At 43.6% G+C, this 26,417-nt stretch overlaps 1 protein-coding gene across 2 annotated transcripts in view; it reads left to right on the top strand.

The window, feature by feature from the left end:
• Window positions 1-26,417, top strand: part of ATP1B4 (ATPase Na+/K+ transporting family member beta 4) — a 176,786-nt gene that overhangs the window by 18,834 nt on the left and 131,535 nt on the right. For both annotated transcript variants that reach the window (XM_056538679.1, XM_056538680.1), the window contains exons 2-3: window positions 6,362-6,398; window positions 13,397-13,544. In XM_056538679.1, coding sequence (XP_056394654.1) covers window positions 6,363-6,398; window positions 13,397-13,544 — 184 coding nt within the window. In that variant the 5' untranslated portion in view covers window position 6,362. The remainder of the gene's footprint in view (window positions 1-6,361; window positions 6,399-13,396; window positions 13,545-26,417) is intronic.

Genomic DNA, 26,417 nt, shown 5'->3' with positions numbered 1-26,417 from the left:
CGTGGATCCCCATTGTGAATCTTGTAGGAGTTTCAACAGTTTCCTTAAGAAACAGGCTTGACCCTTATTTGGGGCATATAGGGACACTATAGTCAGCGGGGTGGCATTGATGGTGCAACGGAGAATCACGTACCTCCCATTGGGGTCCAACACTGTATTTTTCAGGGTGAATGCAACCGTGTTTTTAATCGCGATGAGGACTCCTCTGGCTTTTGTGCTATGATGGGAATGAAAAAATTGTGAGAAGGCAGAATGCTTTAAACGGAAGGCATCAGTAGCTAATAAATGTGTCTCTTGGACACACAACACATCACAGTTCATTATTTGAGCTTCTTTCCACAGATATGATCTTTTTTGAGGTGCATTTAACCCGTTTGCATTTAAGCTAGCAATTGTAATTACCATATTGATATAATAATATACCTTATAATTTTCAGTAGCAATTTATAAACAAAGGTTTGGCAGACCGCACCTCCCAGCCAGCGTGCGACTGCCCTTGGATAATGGTCAGCATCATGAGAGACATTTGTTATGTTATCGCCAAACATAAAACAGAACCAAACTAACACATGACAGAACAGAACAAACAGACAGAAAAGGAGTATTACACATAGTCGTGTATCACTCCACATTAAGTTGGGGTCAGAGTCCTCTCTGAAGCTGGGCGTTCAGGCCGTGGTGCCAGAGCCCGCGGTCCAGTCCAAGAAATAATTCACAGCCCCATCAGGCAGTCGACCAGTCCGACACGATAGTAGGTGGCTTTGATGTTTTAGCACGTTCTTTGGGGTTTTGAAGTGGAACCTTCCAGGAGCGTAGCAGATCCTCCCCATCTGAGACTGTTTTAATCACGTGGATTTTGTTGTCTCTCTTGATCAAAAGGCGTATCGGGAATCCCCATCTATATAGGATTTTTTCTGCTCTCAGCGCTGTAGTGATTGGATGTAAGTCCCGGCGCGCCTGTAAAGTTGCAGCAGATAAGTCCATATAGAGAGATATTTTATGGTACGGTGCTGGCAGTCCGTTATTTTTTCGCGCTACTTCCATCAGGCGTTCCTTGATATGAAAGAAGTGGATACGCGCTAATATATCTCTAGGGACAGAGTCGTCCAGGTGTTTTGGGCGGGGGATTCTGTGGGCTCTATCCACAATCAGTTCTTGTGTAGTACATTCCGGCAGGGTTGCTTGAATTAGTGCTTTAACATAGTCCTGTATGTCAGCTGGAGCTACCGTTTCTGGGACCCCCCTTATCTTGACATTATTGCGTCGACTGCGATCCTCCAAATCCGCTACTTTTGCCTTGAGAGCCACTATGTCTTCTTCTGCTTCATAGTGTTTATCAATAAGTTCATTGTGTGAGGAAGCAAATTCTCCAAACTTAGTTTCCACGTGGTCTATTCTCTGTCCCAGTTCATGTACTGTATTTTGTAAAGGCCGCACCATCTGCTGCATATCTTGTATGAATGTAGTACGCAGTAGAATTAACATGTCCTTCATTGCTGAGTCAGTGAGAGCCTTGTCAGTAACTGGTATCTCAGCTAGTGGGTCATAGTCTTGCTCCTTTTCCCCAAAGAAAGGACTCTGCAGACTCACCTCCTTAGTGAAAGCAGGATTTGATGGGGAGAGGGTAGGTGGGTTAGACCCAGATGAGGAAGATCTCTCAGGTTCGTCGTATCTTCTCCCCGGTGAGGAGCCGGCGCTGTGTATCGATGTGCGCTGTGCTGGGGATCCGGGTAGTGGCCGCAGCTCCCCCGCATCTGCTGCTGTTTCGTCCGGAGGGTGACAGCTGTCTAACGCTGGATCAGATGATGATCTTCGGTGCCGCGGGTTCAGTGACGGCGTCCCGAGTCCCGTCTGCGGCGAGGACCGCCGCGCTGCAAGTGTATCTGCGCAGGCTGTGGCGGCGCCATCTTGAAGGTAGGCCGTGCGCGGTATAAAGCTGAATTTAGTCAGCGCACCTCGGCGGTTCGTCTTCCTCCTTGTGACCGGCATGGTCCAGGGAGGTTCCGATACTGGCTGGCAGGTAATTGGGCTGTGTATTGCTCGTAATTAGTCGCTAGTTCGGGCTGAAGCACGGAGCTCTCTCAACACACGACCATCCGCCTCAGCAGCCAGGCCACGCCCCCTCTCTCGATGACATTCTAATCTTCTCCTCCAACCTAGAGGAACACCGCCTCCATGTTTGTCAAGTGCTCCAGCGCCTCCGTGTTAACCATCTCTACGCCAAGATTGAAAAATGCCTCTTTGAACGTACCTGTCTTCCTTTCCTGGGATATCTGGTCTCAGGACAAGGTCTTCAAATGGACCCCGACAAGCTCTCCGCGGTCTTGGATTGGCCACGCCCCTCCGGACTTCGCTCTATCCAGCGCTTCCTCGGATTCGCTAATTACTACCGTCGGTTTATCCTTCACTTCTCCACTATCGTGGCTCCCATTGTGGCTTTGACCAAGAAAGATGTGAATCCGAGATCCTGGCCTCCCCAAGCGGAAGAAGCTTTTACTCGCCTTAAGGCCGCCTTCGCCTCCGCACCAGTCTTGACTAGGCCTGATCCTCTGAAACCATTCTTCCTTGAGGTAGACGCCTCTTCAGTAGGAGCCGGGGCGGTTCTTCTTAAAAAAAAACGCTAAAGGAAAAAACGTCACTTTCGTTTTTTTCTCTAAAACCTTTTCTCCTCCTGAAAGAAACTACGCTATTGGTGACCAAGAATTGCTGGCCATTAAATTGGCACTCCTGGAAGGATCCCTCCACCCTATCACCATCTACACTGACCACAAAAATCTGTCATACCTACAGTCCGCCCAGCGCTTAAATCCTCGCCAGGCCAGGTGGTCATTGTTCTTCGCCCGCTTCAATTTCCAGATCCATTTTCGTCCTGCGGACAAGAATGTCAGGGCGGATGCCCCATCACGTTCCACTGATGCCACGGAAGCAGAAACCTCTCCCCAACACATCATTCCCCCTGAGTGTCTGATCTCTGCTGCTCCTGCTTCTCTGGTGCCAGTTCCTCCAGGAAAAACCTTTGTCCCCCCACGTCTTCGCCTCTGGACTCTCAAATGGGGTCACTCCTCCCACTTGGCGGGTCATGCTGGAATCAAGAAATCCATTCAGTTGATTACCAGACACTATTGGTGGCCTTCCCTTGAAAAAGATGTGACTGACTTGTACGCTCCTGTACTGTCTGTGCACGTGATAAAACTCCTCGCCAGAGGCCTGCGGGTCTTCTTCTTCCTCTGCCGGTACCCGAACAGCCTTGGTCACACATAGCGATGGACTTCGTCACTGACCTTCCTGTATCCCATGGCAACACTGTCATTTGGGTGGTCGTTGATCGATTCTTCAAAATGGCCCATTTCGTTCCGCTTCCTGGCCTCCCTTCTGTGCCACAATTGGCGAAGCATTTTTTTTGCACTTTTTTCGTTTCCACGGACTGCCTACGCATATCGTCTCCGATAGAGGCGTTCAATTCATCTCGAAATTCTGGAGAGCACTCTGCACCCAATTGAAGATTAAATTGAATTTTTCCTCCGCCTACCACCTGCAATCTAATGGACAAGTGGAGGGAGTAAACCAGATCCTTAGTGACTACCTGCGACATTTTGTCTCCTCCCACCAAGATGATTGGGTTGACCTGTTACCCTGGGCTGAATTCTCGTACAATTTCAAAAACTCTGAGTCATCCGCCAAGTCTCCATTCTTTGTGGTGTACGGCCGTCACCCGCTTCCCCCCTCCCCATTCCCACTTCATCTGGAGTTCCTGCCGTAGATGATTTGACCCGGGACTTTTCCTCTATTTGGAAGGAGACTCAAAAGTCGCTCTCGCTGGCCTCCTCTCGTATGAAGAAACATGCGGACAAGAAGAGAAGAATTCCTCCTGTCTTTGCCCCTGGTGACAAAGTGTGGCTCTCTGCCAAATATATTTGGTTTCGTGTCCCTAGCTACAAGCTGGGTCCACGTTACCTCGGGCCATTTAGGGTCAAAAGTCAAATCAACTCTGTCTCTTACAAGCTCCATCTTCCTCCTTCTCTTCGTATTCCTAACTCCTTTCATGTTTCCCTTCTCAAGCCTCTCATTCTTAACCGCTTTTCCCCCAAGGTCACCGTTCCTGCTCCTGTCTCGTGGTCCTCTGACTTCTTCTCGGTTAAAGAAATCCTCGCTTCAAAGGTTGTCAGAGGTTAAAAAAAATGTTCTTGTTGATTGGGAGAATTGTGGCCCGAAGAGAGGTCTTGGGAGCCAGAGGACAATATCCTAGACAAGGAACTCATCTATAGATTCCTCGGTTCCAAGAAGAGGGGGAGACCCAAGGGGGGGGTACTGTCACGCCGAGCGCTCCGGGTCCCGCTGCCTCCCCGGATCGCTCACGGCATGCTTCTGTCTGCAGCGCTCCGGTCGGCATTGCTGACCGCGAGCGCTGCTCCCTGGTCTCCGAAGGGGACGCGATCCGAGGCACGGGTCGTGCCCGCCCTCGGATCGCGCCTCATGTCACTCACCTCTCACCCCCGTCTGCTTCCTCCCGGCGCGCGCAGCTCAAGCGCGCAAGCCGGCTTGAGAAAATTTAAAGGGCCAGTGCACCACTAATTGGTGCCTGGCCCAATCACTCCCATTCTTATAAAAACCCACTTCCCCTTCCTCTCCTTGCTGGATCTTGTTGCCTTGTGCATTGAGAAAGCGTTATAGTGTGTTCCAAGCCTGTGTACCCAGACCTTCTGCTGTTGCCCCTGACTACGAACCTCGCTGCCTGCCCTGACCTTCTGCTACATCTGACCTCGCCTCTGTCTAGTCCTTGTGTACCGCGCCAGTCTCAGCTGCCAGAGAGGTGGAGTCGCTACTGGGGAACACGACCTGGTAGTTACTGCCGCAGCAAGTCCATCCTGCTTTGCGGCGGGCTCTGGTGAACACCAGTAACTGCTTAGAACCGATTCCCCAGTACGGCCCGCGTCATCGCCTCTCTGGCACAGAGGATCCACCTCCAGTGTCTTCACCAGCCGCTAGTCCGGACCCTGACAATACAATAAATAATATAACACTGCCACACATTGTGTCCCCTGAATATAATCCTGCCACTCATTGTGTTCCCATAATATAACCCTTTATATAATACTGTCACACACTGTAGTCCCTGAAACATGTCACCCCAGAAATTCTTTACAATATACACACTAGCACTCTCCCTTATTAGGTGACTGAAAAGGCCTTGGCTCTTTTGTGATTTTTGTAGTCTTTATTTATCACCAGACTCAGGTCCTTACGCTATATAACAACAGCCTAGCAGTACACATAGCTGTAAAAAGCTGCAATACGTGGCAAACCACTATAAATGTGTGGAGCTGAGCCTAAGCAATAAAGAAGCTGCCCAAACGTTGTAGCCCTACAGTTAGCTGATTGGTGGACATGCCAAGAGTCAGAGCCCCACCAGTAAGATATTGATAGCCTATTTTAAAACCCTTTTTTATTGTATTAATTACAGTTGTGCAGCATATATACGTACACATGAAGTCCTGTTAAAAAAATAATAATAATTTGCCAACTACCCCAAATAGTATTAAAGGATAGGGTGTGGTGTATTTGCCTTTTTTTCTGTGCTAGCAATGTCTATGGGAATAATAATAAACAGCCATATACTTTGCTAGTACTGAAAATTTTGTCAAATACGCAGCATTTACGCTACATGGAACCCTACCCAAAAAGTGGTCTTCTAAAGCAGTGGTCTTCTTAAAGAATAGGGCCAATATAAATATAATATGAGAGAATTGAAAATCTGTTCTCATCAAAGAAATGGGACCAGATATATCAGTCCAAGACATAAACCTTAGTGATTTGCCATAACAACCAATCACAGCCCAGGCTTAATTTTACTAGTGTTCATTAAATATGAAAGCTGAGCTGTGATTGGTTATTATGAGCAAAGCACTCCAGTTTTTGTCTCAAGACAGTTCGATAAATCTGGGCCATGGTCTTTTGAGGAGGATAAGCTGTGTTTTAGGGTGCGTTCCCACAGGGCGTATACGCAGCGTATTTGACGCTGCGCAAAATTTATGGCAGCAGAGGGGAAATACCCTGCATATTCTTCGCTCACTATACACACAGGGCTTTCCGGCAGCAGCCCTATGTGTGCAGTGAGTTTTGGAGGCGGAGCCGCGTGTCACAGACACGCCAGCACATGGCCCCGCCTCCAAAACTCACTACACACATAGGGCTGCCGGCGGAAAGCCCTGTGTGTATAGTGAGCAAGGGATATGCAGCGTATTTCCTGCTGCTGCCGTAAAATTTGCGCAGCGTCAAATACGCTGCGTATACGCCCTGTGGGAACGCACCCTTAAGATGTAAATAACTGCACTATCCCTAACATGTCTGTATTTTATTCTAGTATGGAAATTAATTCTGCACCTCCTCTATATCCATTGGTAAGTACTAGAAATGGCATTACTACTACCACTTTGAAAATAAAGTTGATATTATTAACATTGCAAACTGATCCTGGGCTGTTTCAGTTATGAGCTTCTCTATCACCACTAGAAGGGGTGAGCAACTGACGCCAATTTTTTAAATGACCTAAACAGTCCTCTTTTATTTACAACGTCAACAGACTGCATGTATTTTATGTTCAGAGCTGCAGACATTAGCAGATGGCTAATAGGTAGATGAAATTAAAGGGATCCCTGTCTTTTAGCTCATTCCTGTTTTTAAAGTTGTAAAATAATTGTTTTACATCTAAACTCTAGAGTCGTAGAGGCCGGACAGAGCTGCAGCATGCATACTGCAGCTCAGCCCAGCCTGTAAAACTCCTGAGCTTAAAAGAAAAACATAATTTTATATTGAAGCCAAATAGCCATCAGCTAAGAGAGAGGTATTATGTGTTTAATTGCCCTATCTGCACATGTTTGCACCTCTGAGTATGAAATAGAACTGACAGATTCATTTTAAATCCTACAGCCATGTATAACCAAAGGGGAAATTAAGAGGAGATGTTTTTCTAGATAAACTAAAACTAATGTATCTGTATGCTACAGATTTAAAGGGGTACTACCATGCTGACAACTTATCCCCTATCTAAATGATAGGGGATAAGTTGCCTGATCGCGTGGGGTCCCTCCGCTGGGGACCCCCGCGATCTCGCACCCAGCACCCCGCTCTCATCAGTCCCCGGAGCGAACATCTGCTCCGGGTCTGATGACAGGGCTGGTGCTCGTGGCGCCACGGCTCCGCCCCCATGTGACGTCACGTTCCACCCCCTCAATGCAAGTCTATGGCAGGGGCGAGACAGCTGTCTCGCCCTCTGCCATAGACTTACATTGAGGGGGCGGAGCTTGATGTCACATGGGGACGGGGCCATGACGTCACGATACTCCGGCACCATGATCGGCAGTCATCAGACCCGGAGCGATGTTCACTCCGGGGCCTGATGAGAGCGGGGTGCTGCGTGCGAGATCACGGGGGTCCCCAGCAGCGAGACCCCGCACGATCAGGCAACTTATCCCCTATCCTTTAGATAGGGGATAAGTTGTCAGCCTGGTAGTACCCCTTTAATGCTGTGTTTAGTTATACTAAAAAAAATAATAGATAAGAAAAAAATATATATATATACACACATATATATATACACACACACACACACACATATATATAATATATATACATACATACATATATATACAGTTATGGCCGTAAATGTTGGCACCCCTGAAATTTTTAAAGAAAGTATTTCTTACATAAAAGGATTGCAGTGACACATGTTTTGTTATACACATGTTTATTCCCTTTGTGTGTATTGGAATTAAACCAAAAAAGGGAGGAAAAAAGCGAATTGGACATAATGTCACACCAAACTCCAAAAATGGGCTGGACAAAATTATTGGCACCCTTATCTTAATATTTGGTTGCACACCCTTTGAAAAAAATAACTGAAATCAGTCGCTTCCTATAACCATCAATAAGCTTCTTACACCTCTTAGCCGCTCCAGGTTTCTCTTATTGGAAGGGCACCTTTTCCTAACAGCAATTTTAAGATCTCTCCACAGGTGTTCAATGGGATTTAGATCTGGACTCATTGCTGCCGAACTCTCCAGCGCTTTGTTGCCATCCATTTCTTGGTGCTTTTTGATGTATGTTTGGGGTCATTGTCCTGCTGGATGACCCAAGATCTCGGACGCAAACCCAGCTTTCTGACACTGGGCTGAATTGTGCGACCCAAAATTTGTTGGTAATCCTTAGATTTCATGATGCCTTGCACACATTCATGGCATCTAGTGCTAGAAGCAGCAAAACAACCCCAAAGCATCATTGAACCCCCACCATATTTCACTGTAGGTACTCTGTTCTTTTCTTTGTAGGCCTCATTCCGTTTTTGGTAAACAGTAGAATGATGTGCTTTACCCAAAAGCTCTATCTTGGTCTCATCTGCCCACAAGAGGTTTTCCCAGAAGGATTTTGGCTTACACATGTTCATTTTGACAAAATGTAGTCTTGCTTTTTTATGTCTCTGTGTCAGTAGGGGGGTCCTCCTAGGTCTCCTTCCATAGCGTTTCATTTTATTTAAATGTCGATGGATAGTTCGCGCTGACGCTGATGCTCCCTGAGCCTGCAGGACAGCTTGAATATCCTTGGAACTTTTTTGGGGCTGCTTATCCACCATCCGGACTATCCAGCGTTGACACCTTTCATCAATTTTTCTCTTCCATCCACACCCAGGGAGATTAGCTACAGTGCCATGGGTTACAAACTTCTTGATAATGTTGCTAACTGTGGACAAAGGCAAATCTAGATCTCTGGAGATGGACTTGTAACCTTGAGATTGTTGATATTTTTCCACAATTTTGGTTCTCAAGTCCTCAGACAGTTCTCTTCTCCTCTTTCTGTTGTCCATGCTTAGTGTTGCACACACAGACACACAATGCAAAGACTAAGTGAACTTCTCTCCTTTTTATCTGCTATCAGGTGTGATTGTTATATTGCCCACACCTGTTACTTGCTCCAGGTATTTTTGGAGTTTGGTGTGACATTATGTCCAATTAGCTTTTTTTCCTCCCTTTTTTGGTTTAGTTCAGATACACACAAAGGGAATAAACATGTGTATAGCAAAACATGTGTTACTGCAATCCTTTTCTGTGAGAAATACTTCATTTTCTTGAAAAATTTCAGGGGTGCCAACATTTACGGCCATGACTGTATATATATATATATATATATATATATATACACACACACATAATACACCATGAAATCTGCAGCATATACACCTACATGTGAACATACCTTAAATGTCAGTCCTGGCAAAAGAGGAGAGAAAATAGTTTTCCTGGATGTTTAAACAAGAGAGAGAGATAGAGAGAAGGAGAGATCTATATGCTCCTCTTCTCACTCATGAAGTTTTCTTTATGTTATTCTCTGAATTGTACTTGCTTTTTGATTGTGATATATTTTGCTTTCCCGGCAAAGGAGTTAGAAGAGGAGCACTTGCACTTTTCATATCTGCTCTATATCACCTCTAGGCAATCTCTAGTCATACAGAGACAGCCACACAGCAAGTCCTCCTTTTCTCCTCCTCCCTTGCCTCCACATGGGCTAACATAAAATCTGCAGGGTGGATGTTCTTTGGTTTACATTAGGACTAGGATTGTAGCTCTAGCTGGAACCCAGCCTGAGATAGAGCCAGTAGAAACATGTTTGAGAGTTGACAACTACAAATCCATGCAGCTGTCTTTTTAAAAGGCTATATCTCAGACTGTATTGAAGGTATAGGGTTCCAGATTAAAAACAAGCCCTATTTTACAACTCTAGCTGTTATAAAGCCTGAGATAAAGCTATTAGTGGGCAGGACATATAAGCTATGTTTATGCCTACTGACATTCCTCCCTAAGTATTAGATACGCCCCTGGCAGAGAAGGGGGTAAAAGGTGTATTTTCATCTTAGACTTTTATGGTATATTCTTATAATAAGCCATCAATGTTTGAGAGATGTATGTCCCTTCTCTATGGCTTAAACATATTTTTACAATGGGAGCTCCCAGACATACAGTAGGTGGCAGGAATTTTAAAAAACAACAATATTTGCAGTGTCCCACCATTTCCAATACTTCCCACAAAAGTGAATAGCTTAGCTCACTGTGCTAGCCTGTTTCCATAACTTCCATTGTCTTCTAGCAAGCTTCTATGTTTTTGTGAACCTAGCTAAATTCTTCATTCAGTCCCTACATGAATGCAGCAGCTTTTATGTTACTGTTCTTACCTCTTGTTTACTAGGGGCTAGGTACGCATCCGTGTCGGAGGCTCCATTTGGGGCCTCTGTTGCAGATACTGTTGGGCAGCAGTGAATGGAGCCAGGCAACCTACTACAGAACAGACACCAAAAGATCCCAAGAGACCTTATTTACTTGAATGGGGTCAATGACAGGATTTAACCAAAAAAATTATGCAAGACCCACATGGAGCCTCCAAAGCAGATGTGAACCTAGCCTTACATAGTAACCTTGTTTGTAAGGTTTAAAAAAAAAAAAAGACAAAAGTCCATTGAGTTCAATCTTTCCTCTAGCCCCCTTGTCATGGTTATCAGCCTAGGTATAAGATCACTAGAAGGATCTCTGTACTGTCCGTTCATATATTTGTACATCAGAAAGCTTGATACCCTGTCTCTATCCTGTAATCCTCCCATATTGTTTATTATCTTTGTCGCCCTCCTCTGCACCCTCTCCAGTATGTCCTTCTTATATACAAGTGCCCAGCACCATACTCCATATGTGGTCTGACTAGTGATTTATACAGAGGTAAAACTATGTCCTTGTCCCGAGCCTCTATGCCTCTCCTGATACATCCCATGACTTTTTTAGCTTTGACAGCAGCTGCCCGGCACTAATCACTAAAGTCTAGTTTACTGTCCATCAGTACCCCCAAGTCCTTTTCTGTAGATGTTTTAACTACTGTCTTATTATTTAGCACATAATTGTACATTTTGTTTTTTCATTGCCGAAGTGCATAACCTTACATTTATCCACAATCAATTTAATTTGCCATGTCTGTGCCCCAGCTTCCAGCTTCCCCATATCCCTCTGTAATATTATGTTATCCTTCTCTGTGGTGATCGCCTTACTCAGTTTAGTGGTATCTTCAAATATTGAAATTCTACTCTGTAAGCCCTCTACAAGGTAATTAATAAATATATTAAAAGAAGTGGACCCAGTACTGGCCCCTGTGGTACCCCACTTGTAACTGTCACTGAGCCAAAGTTTGATTGACATCCACCCTCTGATTCCTGTCACTGAGCCAGTTGCTAAACCATTTACATATATCCTCCTTTAGTCCCAGCATCCTCATTTTATGTACTAACCTTTCATGTGATACAGTATCAAATGCCTTAGAAAAGTCCAGATATATAACATCCAAAGCTTCACCCCTGTCCAATCTATAACTGACCTCCTCATAGAAGCTGATCAGATTAGTCTGACAGGACCGATCCCGCATAAACCCATGTTGGTGCTGTGTTAGGTTATTTTCGTTAAGATGTTCCAGAATAGCATCTCTCAGAAACCCCTCAAAAATCTAACCCACAACAGATGTTAAACCTACAGGCTCGCAATCCCTTTTTAACCCCTTTTTGACTATTGGTACATCCTTTGCTAAGTGCCAGTCCTGTGGAACAATCCCTGTCATTGTAGAATCTTTAAATATAAAAAATAAGGGTCTGTCTAACACAGTACTTAATTCCTGAAAAACCTTGCGATGGATGACAACTGGGCCCGGGATTTGTGTGTTTTTATGAATTTACATTATCCCTTCCCCTGTTATCTGACATTGGATGTTCCTATGTAAATACGGTAGAGAAAAAGAGATTTAGTAGATTTTCCTTTTTCTCCTCCACCATTACACCCAGATTATTTCTGGGGCCAATATTTTCAGTTTTAAAGAGTACCTGTCACCACAAAAACTTTTTATATTTTGTTAATCAATGTACAGTATTAGAAACAACTTTCTAATAACATGTGATTAACAAAAATGTATCTTTATAAATCTTTTAAAAACCAACCACTAGGGGTCTCCCTACATCTCCTCGCTCATAGAGCTTGCATGAGTCGAACTCGCAGTGCAGCTGGGACACTGAAGAGCACAGCACAGCTCCCTGCCTGTCATCAATCGGACAGGCGGGAGCAAGCGCTGTGCAAGCTGAACGCTGCCACACACACACCAATGCTGCTGTGCCTGGTACAATGATGGCTGCTGTGCCTGCCAACACTCCCCCCCCCCCCCCCCCCCCAACCTGGAAAATTGCGATTGCGACACCGACGGTTGAGGTTCAGCTTGTTCCTACTCTAGAGCCTGTATCCAACAGCAAAGTCAGCCAAGTTCTCCATGAACCCAAACCCATCCTTACTACACCAGCTTCTGAGCCACTTGTTTACCTCCCTGATCTCCTGCTGCCCCTCTGGCATGGCTTGTGGTACAGGTAGTATATTACCTTGGAGGTCCTTGTTTTAAGCTGCCCAATTCCCTGAAATTATTACTAAGTACACTCCACCCACCATGACTAGGAGATTGCTGCAAGTCCTGGCAGTCGGACCCCCGTGATCTATAACCTATCCCCTATCCTTTGGATTGGGAAGTTATCTTTCAATACAGTACTCCTTTAAGTATTCATAAATAAAGGAATTTCAAAAGCAAACACTTGGTCACTAAAACTATTACTGACTTTAAACTACCTAGTCCCAGATCCCACCCTGAAATATACCCCTCAATCTAAAGAGGCGCCAATAAAACCCTAATTATCAGTCAGTGAGCCCACTCTACTCACATCAATGCACGAGGAGAATAATGCGAGGTAGACAAACTAAAACACACACACGTGCGCCAAAAGGACCGTGGGTCAAAATATACACCACATGACTATGGGGGAGATTTATCAAAACCTGTCCAGAGGAAAAGTTGCTGAGTTGCCCATAGCAACCAATCAGATCACTTCTTTCACTTTTGAAAAGGACTCTGAAAAGTGAAAGAAGTGATCTGATTGGTTGCTATGGGCAACTCAGCTACTTTTCCTCTGGACAGAATTTGATAAATCTCCCTCTATGTACTTACCATATCCCATAAGTATAGGTGCAATAATAGCCAAATGACCGCTCACCCTGTCCCCAGCAGAATACCAAAAATCTTTACAATCCCAAAATATCTCAGTTCATGATATTACTGGTTCTTTTAAGATTAACAGTAACCTCTTTCCAAGGATTATAGAGAAACAACCAAAAGACTCCATATTAAATTTATAATAAAGTTTACCAATATTTAGAAGAAGCCATATTGTGCTACAGCTATAGCACACGTGTCACAATGATTAATAATAATAATATCTCAACACCAACCTCTTCCGAAGCCCATAACAATATTTTGTGTACTAATGGGAGGGACCTCTGTCTTCCAGGACAGTCAGGATGGGAGATACTTAGATTCTGGCAGACAGCTCCAGATGGAAGGAAAGAAAAGCTGGAGAGAATGGATAGAAGACTTAAAGATCTATATCTGGAATCCAGAGAAAAAAGAAGTATTAGGACGGAATGGGAAAAGCTGGGGTAAGATAAAAGAATCATTATACTTAATATCCAATACACAGAATGTCGGCCTTCTATATAAAACATTTTCGGTGAATATTTTGTAACTAAAAGTGCCTTTACAAGCAAATGTTTATCTATATCTCAGTGTCCTGTTTGCACAGTGAGACCTTTGTCTTACTTAACTGTGGATGATTTAACAAAAAATTGTAATATATATTATATTTATGCACAATACATGTATATATTGTATATATATATATATATATATATACACATTTTTTTTTTTCGTGTTTAGCTCAGCCCTAGCCTGGATGCCATTTTGTTTTTGTTGGACCACTCGTTTAAATCTAATATATGTTAGTACTATTACTGTGTATTTGCTAAATTTATTATGAAGCAATATCCAATGCATACAGTATAGCATGTGCAGGTTTTTCACAAAATCTTTATCCCTGTGATATATTTGCAATGCTGCCACAAGTTGCAAGTTTTGGCACACATCCACTTATGCAAAAAGTTGGGACTTTTTCCATTATGCACCGCTCACAGAAGTGGGAGGTTTTTTTCAGAAAGACAAGACCTTCATGGCCCAACACATTTACTAGAATGTTATGCAATCGTGTGGACTGCAGCTATCTCTTAATAGTCATAGTATCTCTACAGAAAGATGCAACATTTAAACCTATAATGAGGTATAAACTGAATGTTAAATGTGGGCCATAGACTTTTCTTAACAGATTGTAGGTAAGGTTTTTTTTTTTACTGTATGCACATCTTGTTTGTGCATGCACAAGTGGACATGTGTACCACTACTCCTGTATCAAGAAAACACTGCTGCAGGTTACTGACAATGAAGCTGAGAAATTTAATTCTTAGGGGCTATTCACATGGCAGAATTTCCACTTGCGGAATTCCGCCTCAATTTAAAACCCATAGACTTCTGTGGGATTCCGCACTCTCATTAACACTTCTGAATTTCCTCTTGCGGAATTCCACCTCAATTTAAAACCCATAGACTTCTGTGGGATTCCGCACTCTCATTAACGGTTCTGAATTTCCTCTTGCGGAATTCCGCTAGTGGAAATTCAGGAGTGTAAATGGAAGGGCAGAATCCCATTAAAGTCTATGGGCCTTAATTTGAGGATGAATTCCGCAAGCGAATAGCCCCTAAGTTTAGGTTTCTACACAGGTTTTTTTCTGGCGTTTTATTGAAAAACTGGCACTACAGTTTATGAACCAAAACCAAAAGTGTATTGAAAATGAATGGGAAATATAAAGGAAGGACTTATACTTCTTCATACTGGATCCACTGCTGACTTTGACTCAAAAACAGCAGTGGCAGTTTCCATAAAACACAAAAAAAAAAACCTTGTATAGCTTCCTCCAGATCCTGAACCAGCTGCCTAAAGTAGTTGTTGAATCTAAGGGTATGCTCACACTGCAAACATTTTAACGTATTGCAGCAGAGATTCTGCATCAGAATTCATGTGAAAACTGTGACATTTTTTTATCCTTACCTTGAAATGTTTAATCACTTTTTGATGCGAATTCTACCAAAATGGGTCTAAACTACATCACTAATATTCCATCACTAATATTCCATCACTAATATTCCATCACTAATATTCCACCAGTTTAAATTCATCTTCATTACACCACTAACATATTCTCTGAATATATACATCATTTCATTTATACATCTAACATATATACCACCACCACAATAATATATACATTATTGCACTTATACATCTACACCCACCACCACCACAATCATCTCACACATACACAACCACCATTCCCACATAAGACCTTGAGAACCAGTCACCTCTTTTTTTCTAAATGATAAATGTGGGCCATTATGTCCAAGAGTTGTCTACATCTTACTTTAGATTAAACACTGTACAACACAGAAAAAATAAACAACAAACAGATTATCGATGTTGTGGCTTCCTACACAGTATTTCCAGGTAAAATGCATTTAAATGTGCTCTACTTGTAAACACTTATGTGGCCAGTAAATACACAGCACCCCACTACATGGTTTGTTTGTTTTTGTTTTTTGAGACTTTAGATAAAAGATGAAACAATTGAATTACCGTATTTATCGGGGTATACCACGCACCGGCCTATAACACGCATCTTCATTTTACCAAGGATATTTGGGTAAAAAAAGTTTTTTACCCAAATATCCATGGTAAAACGAGGGTGCGTGTGTGCGCGTGTATACCCCGATACACCCCCAGGAAAGGCAGGGGGAGAGAGGCCGTCGCTGCCCGCTTCTCTCCCCCTGCCTTTCCTGGGGTCTAGAGCCCTGCTGCCGGCCCTTCTCACCCCCTGGCTATCGGCGCCGCTGCCCGTTCTGTCCCCCTGACTATCTGTGCCGGCGCCCCATTGCCGGCGCCGATAGCCAGGGGGAGAGAAGCGGCGCCAACAGCCAGGGGGAGAGAAGGGGCAGCGGCACCCATTGCCGGCGACGCTGTCCCCGTTGCATCCCCCCATCCCCGGTGGCATAATTACCTGTTGCCGGGGTCGGGTCCGTGCTGCTGCAGGCCTCCGGCGTGCGTCCCCTGCGTCGTTGCTATGCACGGCGCACTGACGTCATGTGCCGTGCAGCGCATAGCAACGACGCAGGGGATGCACGCCGGAGGCCTGCAGCAGCACGGACCCGACCCCGGCAACAGGTAATTATGCCACCGGGGATGGGGGGAGGCAACGGGGCAGCGGCGCCGGCAATGGGTGCCGCTGCCCCTTCTCTCCCCCTGGCTGTCGGCGCCGCTTCTCTCCCCCTGGCTATCGGCGCCGGCAATGGGGCGCCGCCACCGATAGTCAGGGGGACAGAATGGGCAGCGGCGCCGATAGCCAGGGAGGTGAGAAGGGCCGGCAGCAGGACTCTAGACCCCAGGAAAGGCAGGGGGAGAGAAGCGGGCAGCGACGGCCTCTCTCCCCCTGCCTTTCCTGGGGGTGTATCGGCGTATAACACACACATAGACTTTAGGCTAAAAATTTTAGCCTAAAAAGTGCGTGTTATACGTCGATAAATACGGTATATGTGTTGCTTATCTTATGTTTTATTCTTTCCACTATGATAAATTTAGCAGAAAATAGTTAAAATGTGCATAAATAAATGTCATTTATGAATATGTTTGACAAGGGATGCCCAAACCACAGCCTATCCATGAAAGAAATGTAATGGACAAAGTTGTAAAAATAAAAAAGTTGTGGTTTTCTGTAGAGTCACATGGTTTTTAACTGCATTGATGAAGGGGAATTTTTCAAAAACATATTAAGTACATTGGCACATCTGGTGATTAAAACAGACAAAAAATGACACTTCTACGTGTAACCTTAGAGAGTAGGTCAAAGACAGTCAAAATGTTAGATTTTTCCAGCTAAAAAGTTTCCATTTACAAAAATGAACTCTGGAGAAAATGATGTTTAAAATAAATCTTGTTTTCCATTGCTGACAGAAATAAAACAATATTTTTAGAGTCGTGATTGGATGACGTGGGTTGGTTTGTCTTGCTGATTCTTCACACAGCTGATAAACTTAGAAAGTCAGGACTTGTATAGCAAAAGGTAAAAAGAGATTACGAGCAAATTAAATTAGTAATAGTAAAGCATTTACCTGAATTTTCTAACATTGCTTGGTAACTTGGTTACAGATAATTAATGGTTTTAGCAATGAACACATACAGTATAAATGCCACTGCGTTTCAATGTAATACATAGTTGCCTGTCAGGATATTAATGTTACCCATGGTTCCTGCAGTATGCCTCTTCTGACTCCTTTTAAAGGCAAGCAAGGGGTGTATGGATGCAGTTAAAGTCTTTAAGACATTTAAGACCAGGTTCACACTATGGAATTTCCAACCGAAATTCCACTTCTGAATTTCAGTTGGAAATTCCGCTGCAGAAGTAAAATTCAGGTGAATGTTTTTTCCGTTAACCCATTCACACTGCAAAGTTTTCTGGGTTGAATTTCCTTCAGAATATTCCGATCAAATAATTCTGTCAGGACCAGGGCCGCCATCAGGGGGGTACAACCCATACTTGGGTAAGGGGCCCGGAGCCCAGGGGAGCCCCGGCTGGCCCCAGACTATTTTTGTGTGTATGTCAGTGAGTGACTGTCTGTCACTTACTGACCACTGGGGCACACACCCTTCCGCAGCCACAGTTTTTTTTTTGGAAGCTCTAAGACAATACTGGTGGGGCTGTGCTCCTCTATCTAGTTACCTGCTGTCAGGAGCGCAGCGCTGTCACATTACCCCCTCCCTCCGCGGCCTAGATGCTGATGGTATAGGACCTGTGATGATGTCACTATCATGTGACCATCATGTGACTGTGCAGGATAGATGTAATAGTGGTTGAAGGACCTGTATGATGCTGTGGAGGAGGCGGGGCTGAGCAGAGCTGGCGTGGAGGTCGCATGTCACCCCAGTAGTTAGTTAATAACATGAGGGTGGGGTTTGTTACAGTGTGTCATCCCAGTAGTAAAGAGATTACATGAGGAGAAGGTTTGTTACAGTGTGTCACCCCAGTAGTACGGAGATTACATGGTGAGGAGGTTTGTTACAGTGTGTCATCCCAGTAGTAAGGAGATTATATGATGAGGAGGTTTGTTACAGTGTGTCACCCCAGTAGTAAGGAGATTACACGAGAAGGAGATTTGTTACAGTGTGTCATCCCAGTAGTAAGGTGATTACACGAGGAGGAGGTTTGTTACAGTGTGTCAGCCCAGTAGTAAGGAGATTACATGAGGAGGAGGTTTGTTGCAGTGTGTCACCCCAGTGGTAAGGTGGTGCGTGTCAAAGGGCGGGACCAATAGGCGGAGTTAAGGGGGCAGCAAAATTGGCTTTTGCCTAGGTTGGCAAAAATCCTTGCACCAGTCCTGCTTGTACATTAAACTTACTGTCTCTGCAGGATTTTCTTGTAAAGCTAGGAAGTAGCTCTCAGTAGATAAATTCGCCTGTGCTGCAGAACATTTCTAGTCACTGTCTCTCACAAGAAGATAAATCACTCACATTCTGTACAGAGCCCGAACCTTCAGCTGTTGCTAATATATGACTCCCGTCATGCCCGGATCCACCGGGCCAATCGCCTATTTGGGGTCATGTCCCATTGTCCTGGAATGGCTCCTTCATGTCCAATTTCTAATTTACTTACTGATGGCTCCGCTGGAGCCGGCAGCCACTGCAAGAGCAATGGTTGTCGGGAGGTAGTGCAGCGCATCGTGCAGCAGACAGGCACGTCCTATGCTACATCAACATCCTAGCCAAGCGCCAGGACTGGAGCACGAGGAGGAGTCTAGCCGGCCCAGTCACAGCGTCCGTGTCAGGTATCTGCAGTTTCTGTGCTCCGCTGCTTCTCCAATTGGGGGACCTACTGCTTATGGCTATGGCCTATAGAAGTGGGTCCTGGACCAGAGGAGCAATGGGACACAGGAAAGTATATGGCTGCCAGGGGGGGGGGGGGGGGTCAATCATCTTTCTTCAAACGGTCACCGGATCTGGATGGGAAATGTCAAATCTGGGCGCTCTCATACCCCAGTTGGACCCGGCCCCCATCTGATTCATTAGAATGAGCTGACTGAAGTCAGATATTGTCTCCGGTCGGCTCCTTTTTACCCCATATCCGGTATCCCCATACCCTGGTTTACAGTCCAGCCACAATCTGACTCCAGTCAGCTCATTCAAATGAATCAGATGGGACTACGAGGCCAGGTACAGCTGGGATACGAGAGCGCCCAGTTTTGACATTTCCCAGCCGGATCCAGTAACTGTTTAAAGAAAATGTGGTGTAAATTAGCAGCAGAGAGGCCTACAACTAACTATATAGGGGCAAGTTGTGCCCACATAGTTGTTGTAGGCCCTGTTTGCAAATAGTTACCCCCATTATAGTTGTAGGCCCCTCTGAGTGGGACCCGGGACTAGAACAACTATAAGGGGGCAACTATTAACAGAGGGGCCCACACAAACTCTATGGAGCCCCCATAGAGTTTGGGTAGGCCACTCTGTTAATAGTTGCTTTTATTGCATAATCCCTAAAGGACACAGGGCATAAGTGTACGCCCTGCAACCACTTTTGCAATTTAAAGCGTCCTCAAATGCTGAGAGTGTTTCATACCCAGTGGGTCCAGGCCAGCAGCAGGGACCCATGGCTAATGGATGACATCGCCTATCGGGTGATTAACCCTTTAGACGCCTAAATGTGGGAAATTGGCTCCAGCGGGCTAATCATTACCACCGTGATGGAAAATAATGTGTAAAAGAAAAAAAAGAAGCAATTAATGTGAATGAGCCCCTTCCCTAATAAATGTTTGAATCATCCCCCTTTTCAAATAAAATTATGGAAACATACATATGTGGTATCGCTTCATTCATCACACATGTCCAAACTATTGAAATATAGCATTAATATATTAATTTAGGCCTGGGGGCGGAGTCATGGGCATATGGGTGGAGTCGGAGCGGGCCATGGGATGACAGGTCTTGAGCTGTGTAAGGGGCCCCAAAATTTCTGGTGGCAGCCTTGGTCACTACATTGAACCTGCTCAATGTTCTGGCAGAATCCGCGCCTCAGACATTGCCGTCTATCAGGATGGCAATGTCCGTGCCTGGAAATTCCAAATGCCGCCAGTTCCAACTGATTCAAACTCCAGTCGGATTTTGTCTGACCAGAAATTCCGAAGTGTGAATCTGGCAGTTTGTGCTCCATGCACTTGGCAAGCAGAAACAAAGGGACTCTGTCCCTTCATTTCAGTTTTCGGTTTGGGTCTAAGCATCTGCATCCCAACCATTCACAACTTCTGACATGTCTCTATGACATATGAGGTTCATTATAAATGTCAGAGGCCTGGTTGAAAACCTATGACAGGCACTACTAAGTATCAAATAACATTTATAGTGCAGGTATTCTCTTTTGTGACAGCAGTTGTAGTTTTGCAACAGTTGGAGGTTTGCCCCCCCCCCCCCCCCCTATGAATGTACAGGCTACATTTGCATGGGCGGGGGTTTACAGCGAGTTTCCGACTTCAAGTTTGAGCTGTGGCAAATTTTCCGCTGCAGCTCAAACTCAAAGCGGGAAACTCGGGGGGGGGGGGGGGGGGGGGGCAAACCTCCAACTGTTGCAAAACTACAACTACTACTACTACTGTTCTGGCAGCAGCTGGGGCTTTATAAACGTACATGACCCCCGACTTCCATTCCATCCAAATTCTCTCTCAAAAAGCCCAGTGGCGCTCCTTCTCTCCTGAGCCCTGTAGTGCGCCCGCAGAGCACTTTACATCCACACATGGGGTATTTCCATACTTAGAAGAAAGGGTGTTACAATTTTTTTTCTCCTATTACCCCTTGTGAAAATGAAAAAATTTGGGTAACACTTTTAGTAGCATTTTAGTGAAAAAAATTGAAATTTTCATTTTCATGTCCAACTTTAGCAAAAATTCATCAAACACCTGTGAAGGCTCACTGTACCCCTTGTTATGTTTCTTGAGGGGTGTAGTTTCCTAAATAGTGTGCCATGTGTTTTTTTTATTTTTGCTGTTCTGGCACCATGGGGGCTTCCTAAATGCGACATGCCCCCTAAAAACCATTTTTAGCAAAATTCGCTCTTCAAAAGCCCAATGTTGCTCCTTCCATTCTGAGCCCTCTAGTGCACCCACAGAGCACTTTACATCCACATATAGGGTATTTCCTTACTCTAGAGAAACGGGGTTACAAATTTTGGGGGGCTTTTTCACCTATTACCCCTTGTGAAAATAAAAAAAATTGGGGTAAAACCAGCTTTTTAGTGAAAAAAATAACATTGTTCATTTTCATGTCCCACTTTAATGGAAGTTCGTCAATCACCTGTAGGGTGTTAAGGCTCACTATACCTCTTGTTACATTTCTTGAGGGGTGTAGTTTCCCAAATAGTGTGTCATGTCTTTGCTGTTCTGGCACCATTTCAGCAAAATTCGCTCTCCAAAATCCCATTGTCGCTCCTTCCCTTCTGAGCCCTCTAGTGTGCCCGAAGAGCGCTTTACATCCACATATGGGGTATTTCCTTACTCGAGAGGAATTAGGTTACAAATTTTGATGTTTTTTTTCTCTTTTTACCCCTTGTAAAGAATGAAAAAAATTGGTCTACAAGAACATCTTTACTGCTATTCCTGTGAAACACCTAAAGGATAAACAAACTTTCTGAAAGTCATTTTGAATACGTTGAGAGGTGCAGTTTTCATAATGGGGTTCATGATGGAGTATATCTAACATAAAGACCCTCAAATTCACTTCAAAACTGAACTGGCCCCTGAAAAATTCCAATTTTGAAATTTACGTGAAATTTTTTTAAATTGCTACTAAACTTTGAAGCCATCTAATGTCTTCTCTTCAAAAAGTAAAAACATGTCAACTTTATGATGCAAACATAAAGAAGACATATTGTATATGTGAATCAATATATAATTTATTTGGCGTGTCCATTTTCCTTACAAGTAGAGTGCTTTAAAGTTAGAAAAATGCAACATTTTTAAATTTTCATGACATTTTTGAAATTTTCACAAAGAAATTATGCCAGTATCTATGAAAGTTTACCACAAACATAAAGTAGAATATGTCACGAAAAAACTGTCTCGGAATCAAATTAATAAATTAAAGCATCCCAGAGTTAATAATGCTTAAAGGGACAGTGGTCAGCTTTGCAAATAATGCTCTGGTCCTTAAAGGAGTACTCTGCCCTTGGAATCTTATCCCCATATCCAAAGGATAGGGGATAAGATGTCTGATTGCGGGGGTCCCGCCGCTGGGATCATCCTGCTGCACCCGGCATTTCTTTAGGGCGTCGGCTGCAGCGCCGGAGGCTCTTGATGTCATGGTCACGAGCCTCCGCCCTGCATTGTCAGTCATCCGGCACAGAGTGAAATTCACTCCATGCACCGGATGTCTGGGGAGTTGCAGCCGAGATAGTGGGGGTCCCCAGCGGCGGGACCCCCGCCATCAGACATCTAATCCCCCATCCTTTGGATAGGGCATAAGATGTCTAGGGGCGGAGTACCCCTTTTAAGGTCAAATTGGGCTTGGTCCTTAAGGGGTTAATACAGTTGTTATTTCAAATGCATATGTTTTTCTTTACTCTTTCTTTACTTTTCATTTTCTTCACTAACCGGCCTAGACTGCCCTTAAAGGGGTACTCTGGTGGGAAAAATATTTTCAAATCAACTTGTGCCAGATTATACAGATTTGTAAATTACTTCTAATAAAAATTCTTTAACCTTCCAGTACTTATCAGCTGCTGTATGCTACAGAGAAAGTTGTGTAGTTCTTTCCAGTCTGACCACAGGGCTCTCTGCTGACACCTCTGTCTGTGTCAGGAACTGTCTAGAGCAGGAGAGGTTTGCTATGGGGATTTGCTCATGCTCTGCACAGTTCCTGATGTGGACAGAGGTGTCAGCAGAGAGCACTGTGTTCAAACTGAAAATAACTACACAACTTCCTCTCTAGTATACAGCAGCTGATAAGTACTGGAAGGATTAAGATTTTTAAATAAAAGTAATTTTCAAATCTGTTTAACTTTCTGACACTAATTGATTAAAAAGCATTTGTTTTACACCGGAGTACCCCTTTTAACATTTCTCGAACTATAATCAAGGAAAAAACAACAGCCTTTTTTTTGGCTGGTTTTCCCTGATTATAGCTGAGAATGCCCAAATAAAATAAAATATGCAGTGAAATTTTAGTGTAAAACTGACCTTAGGTGGAGAAGTGTATGAGCAGACATAGTGATATGAGGGATCTTGCTGTCAGGCTATGTGCACCCTTGTCTTTTGGACCATATTTTATGGATTAAAAAAAGATTGTTTTTGTTTTGTTTTTTATTTTCATTTTTAAAAAAATTCAAAAATGTTCAGTCTTTTTAGCTTTTGGAACATCTTTGAGTTGCAAAATCCAGCCATTTATTGGGATGTATTTATTGGGCTGTAGCAAAAACTCCTTTTTAATTTGTTCCAAAAAACCTTACAGATTACATGAAAAAATACACCTATACAAGTAAATGTGGCCTGACAATTACAGGCACAAAATTATTGTGTGGGAATTTTGTGGTAAAATAGGATGTTTTTTGGGATATAAAATGGAAATTTTGGGTAATGTCATGTCCCAAATACCTCCCAAAAACATTACGAGAACATAGCCTTCAGGCTGTATTACCTGTGATGTAATTGAGTGCTAATCTTGTAGATTAGTACCCATGTACAAAGCCTGAACAATTACACAACTGAACATTTGTGTGGACAAGGCTTCATGAATGATCGCTGATTTATTCCTGCAAAAATTGCTTCTACCATTCATTGGCTGCACATCCCCTATTACACAAGGCAATGTGCAGCCCATAAAAGGTTGTTTTTATCAGCCCAAAGAGAAACGGCAACACAAAAAATGTAAACTGGGCCACATAAACAATCCAACCCGAAACAAAAGCATCAACTACAAATGCGTACATCAAAATATCTCATCATACATTATTAGTTGCATGCATATAAAAACATATAAAAGGATGAAAAGGGTATTAAGCACCAGACTAGACTCATAGAACATATGTGGTAGCGAAGGCAAACAAGTCAAAGGCAGATGGATGTGCCGCACACAGAATATTATCATAGAAAGATAGTATTGTATCAAATATCTCAATTATGGTACAAAGTATAAAAATATTTAAACAACAAAAAGAAAGTGAAAGGAAAGAGACAAAATGAAAAAACTGCCTAAAGCAAGAGTAATACCTACTGGAGAAGATAACTCAGAAAAACAAATACTGCATACAAATACCAGCCATATGCAATGTCTGAAAATGACCACATAATCAACTTCAATCTAATGTGTTTGGGCACCTTTAGGCCAACAAAGTAAATACATTTATAAACAGGTTTCAATTGTTATGTATCTGTTGAGCAGCATTAAGCCTTGGCGAGTCTATTCTAAAGTGGCCTATACACCTTCAATAGCTATCGGCCATGCTCAGCTACCTCTATCATTCACCTCATACACATGAAAATGCAAGCCTAAAGAAAGCTATGCCAGTGACTTATCTCCCCAAAAACAAAATGGTCTGGCAGTTGAAATCCAGCATGTTCAATTATTTCACAAAAGTATATGGGGACTTTATCTTGGTGCCCCCCTACTAGAAGCTCTAGTGCACCCTGCTTACACAGTAAATACTATTCTAACAACTCTTCTTCTGAGGTAGTCAAAAATTCATGCCATGATACACCTCCACAAACATGTGTCATGAAAACCAGACTTTAACCTCATAATGACCGCCGATATGCCTTTTTACAGCACTCAACAGTCATTGCATACAGAGTGGGCTCATGAGCTGAGCCCTCTCTATATGGGGCAACTGCTGACATGGGAGTTTAGTCCGATACTGGCAGCTAAACCCCTTGAATGCCGCAATAAATAGCCAGCCATCACAGCATTCAGAGTGAACTGACAGGTGCCGAAACCTGTTAAGGGTCAAAGTGGCACCCCCATGACACAATCACAGGGTGCTCATCAGCTACTATTCTGAGGGTCTCCATGCCTGCAATAGGGATATCATCTTGTACAGTTTGCCTCAGAAAGGCTGTACTAGCAGATCGACAATTTGACACGTTTTGTAAAAGCAAAAAGCACTTTTGCTTCGTGTAATAAGCAATTTTGCTTATAAATGTTCCTTTGGGGGACTATAAAAGGGTACAAAGAAATAGAAAATGTTTTTTAATCTATGAAAAAAAAAATGTAATAACTTTCCTTTTACCATTTTTCAAATAAAAAAGTCTAAAGTTCCAAAAAATAAACATATTTGGAATAACCACATGCATACATGCTCAAACTATAAAGTATATTTTTTTGATTCTACACGGCATATTAAAAAAAACACAAATACAAGAATTAATTATTTTGGGTCATATGACACCCCCCTAAAAATGTATATAAAGTGATCAAGAAATCAAAATAGTACCTATAAAAAGCACAGGTTACGGTGCAAAACTCATTATACAGCTCAATTGATAAAAATAAAAAAAATAAAAAAAAGGTAAGTTTACATTTTTAAAAGTGGTAAAAAATTACCAAAATTATATAAATTGGGTATTACTGTAATCATACTGATCTGCAGAATAAAGATAACATCAGTTTTTCTGCAGAGTGAACAAATGCAAATCCTAAAATCCTTAGTTGTAGAACTGCAGGGGGGTGTTTAATTTCAGCCAAGAAATTTTTTTCCTGTGTCACAGTACATTTTATGGTAATATGAAGAGTACATTTAACCTAGAGGATAATGTACATACATGTACTGTACGTCCTGTCTGCCTGGTACTTTGCACACCAGAACATGCATGAATGTCCTGAGAGGCAGTCGGACTATGAAGTGAGCCCAAGAACTTGGCTCGCTTAATAGACCACAGGTCCCAGCTGCTGACAGCAGTAATGGCCAATGTCAGCAATCATCCTGTTGCCCACCATTAACGCTTCAGATGCCATTCTCAATACTATCTGTAACAGCTGTGATAGGTACCAGGGAGCGGAGTCAAAGGTGCCGCTGGTTTTCACCAGAGCCCGCCACAAAGCAGGATGGTCTTGCTACTGCAAGCGGCACCCAGGTCGATACCCCTGATACGACTTGTCCCCACAGGCAGCCAAGCTATAACATGGCACAGAGACAACTCGTAGTCAGGAATAGCAGAAGGTCAGGGCTGGCGGCTCAGATGCGTGGTTAGGAAACGTAGCAGGAGGTCTACAGGCAGGGTGCAAGAAGGCAAGGTCAGGTCACAAAGCGGAAGGACAGAACACAGGCAGGGCAAAAACACAGGAATGCTTTCTCTAGGGGCTCAGGGCACACAAAGATCCATCCAGAGGTAGAGGGAGGGGCAAA

This window comes from Hyla sarda, chromosome 9 (genome assembly GCF_029499605.1).
Source record: "Hyla sarda isolate aHylSar1 chromosome 9, aHylSar1.hap1, whole genome shotgun sequence".
NCBI lineage: Eukaryota > Metazoa > Chordata > Amphibia > Anura > Hylidae > Hyla > Hyla sarda.
The sequence above is the reverse complement of the archived record's forward strand: the minus strand, read 5'-3'. Positions and strand labels throughout refer to the sequence as shown.